Source organism: Grammomys surdaster, unplaced genomic scaffold (assembly GCF_004785775.1).
Source record: "Grammomys surdaster isolate TR1022 unplaced genomic scaffold, NIH_TR_1.0 229, whole genome shotgun sequence".
Lineage (NCBI taxonomy): Eukaryota > Metazoa > Chordata > Mammalia > Rodentia > Muridae > Grammomys > Grammomys surdaster.
The window spans coordinates 82661-85160 of record NW_021604674.1 but is presented as its reverse complement, the minus strand read 5'-3'; the positions used below and the strand labels follow the sequence as shown (position 1 = coordinate 85160).

General features: G+C 36.9%; 1 protein-coding gene across 1 annotated transcript in view; it reads left to right on the top strand.

Moving 5' to 3' along the window:
• Slc16a12 (solute carrier family 16 member 12) overlaps nt 1–2500 on the top strand; it is a 40621-nt gene that overhangs the window by 19940 nt on the left and 18181 nt on the right. Inside the window, exon 2 of the mRNA XM_028773520.1 lies at nt 23–270. Within this exon, the coding sequence (XP_028629353.1) occupies nt 161–270 (110 nt within the window). The 5' untranslated portion in view covers nt 23–160. The remainder of the gene's footprint in view (nt 1–22; nt 271–2500) is intronic.

Below are 2500 nucleotides of genomic sequence, written 5' to 3'. Positions count from 1 at the left end.
CATATTTTTGTTTTTGCTTTAGCTGGGCAGTAACTCCCGCGCCAGGTAGCATCCTGAACCAACTTTGAGTATCAACAGGAAGTTACTGGGTATCAAACATTCAAGATCATAACTTACTGCTTCAGTAACTTGGAAAGAGAAGAAAATCAGAATTGAAACCATGACGAAGATAACTAGAGCCAGCTCTGCATCCCCTCCAGATGGAGGCTGGGGCTGGATGATTGTGGCCGGCTGCTTTCTTGTCACCATCTGCACCCGGGCAGTCACCAGGTAGGTGCGTTTTTCTTCTTAATATGCTAAGAATGAGCTCATGTCATCCCTTGTGTATGTCTGGCTGCTCATGTATCTTTTCCTTTGCAAGTTATGATACGACAATGTTATAGAGTCTTAGATCTTATTCTCTTCCCTAATATATTAGGGATATATGTTAGGACACCTAGGAGTTTTGGAGTGTGTTAGAAAAAAATCTAATCAAGACATGTATTCATGAGAAGTTCTACAAAATGTGGAACCATGTGATATTTCTTCCTATTCTCCACATTGCACATATTTTTAATATGAAACACATAAAATCATCCTAAATGAAATAACATGAGAATTGTCCTGACATTTTTATTAGAGGAGAAATTTTTTTCCTGTGATATTTTCTATAAAGAAATCAGGTTTCTAGAGATCTTAGAGAATTGTTAAATGCAAGCCCAAGAAGATTAAGTTGGATAAGCTGAATTAACTCTAGGGATATATAATATGATCTTTATAAGTCTGTTTTTCTTATATATGATATATTAATGATAAGTCTTAACTAGTATAAGTATTAATCATTAATATTTTATAGTAGAAACAATTAAACTTTTGATTCATAATCCATAAATGAAAAACCACTATGGCAAGAGATTATAGTGTGCAATATGTCCTCAAGCTTGCAGTAAGGGAATAAGAAAAACATTCCCAAGATTGAAGTATGGTTATGAAGTTTATAATATGTCTGTGAAGACATCATAATTGAAGTCAAACTTGTACAGCTTTAAAATCTATTTTCTGTCATAAGGAAGCAGTGGAACTTCAGAAAAGCCCTTGATTAAGTGTTGAGTCTGGGAAGCATCAAAACTAGAATCCAAATTTTTATGCTTTGCTTTGTATTTTGGCTGTGGTGACAGTAGATGGATTTTAGGTTGAAGAAAAGCAACTGTACAAGAACAGTGACTCTTCTGCTCTCACTTGATCACTTGGTTTTCCTCCAGAGGCACAGTACTCAACATAATGTCCAGCTAGTCCACTTCGTGTATGTGACTTAACGCTTGTGATGTGCATGTGATTGCCCGCTCTCACTTTTGTTCAAATAGAACCGAGTTTCTCTTCTCTGGCAATGCATTCTGTACAGTACAAGAAAGTATTTGCACCAATAATTTATTTTATGATATCATAAATAAAGAAGGTATATGCCTGCCAACATATACAGTGCAGTGTGTTTTATATTTGCCACCATAAAGGTTTGCTGATTATGTGTCCTGATAAATTATTGGCTTTTTTAAAAAAATAATTTGATGTTGACTCTGAGTTTTCTTCCCTCTATATTCTGAGTCTGAAGAGACTGTAGAATTTAAAGGACCATTTTTGTGTGCATGTGGCTTCTTATAAATAGAAACTTCTTTCTATTCCTTCCATAAGAGGAATGCCCCGGAAGTGGTCTCATTGCCTTATAAGGAGGAATTATGCTGTAGTGTTCTGAGTAGTTCAGTCTGCATGAAGAGCTTGTATTCTCACAAGGTTCTCCACTGTGCTCCTGGTTGCAATACTAACATACTTCTGTCAATCACTCACGTGAGCCTTGTGATTTCAGTGAAATGGGCATGCTCTTCCCTGCTTAGTAGAGAGACTTACACCTATGGTTACCAGGACAGAGATGAAGAGTGACTTAATTTTTTTTTAATTTATCTTGCTTTTTTACTATAATGCACACACTCATAATCTACTTAAAGTAGATTTAAAGTACACTTAAAGTACACTTAAAGACACTTAAAGTACACATGTACACACAGAGAGACACATAGAAATTCACACACAAAATTCACGGTTGCCTTTTCTAGAATGTAACAAAACAAGTTCTTATCCTGTTGATCCCCTTTCACACTTGTGGCTTATCTTCAGTACCATCAAATGAAGCTGTAGTATTAGGCACAGACATTTTAAATGCTTTGGTTATGGGAAGTATTGTCTGAAGGCGGGCTACTTCCTATCCAAAGAGCTGTCATGACAACGACACTATGTCATGGTGCTAAGGGGATGCATCTCTCTAAGCTTGTTTTATACAGAGGGTCTCTACCTTCTCTGTTGTATTGTTATTCAGCCATAGGAGATAGCATACCAACAGGTCCACATGAGTGACTGCTTGTATTCATTCAGTGAACTTTCTGGAACAACAAGAAGAGTTTGGAGTAGGAATGTGTGCGTGCGAGAGAGAGAGAGAGAGAGAGAGAGAGAGAGAGAGAGAGAGAGAGAG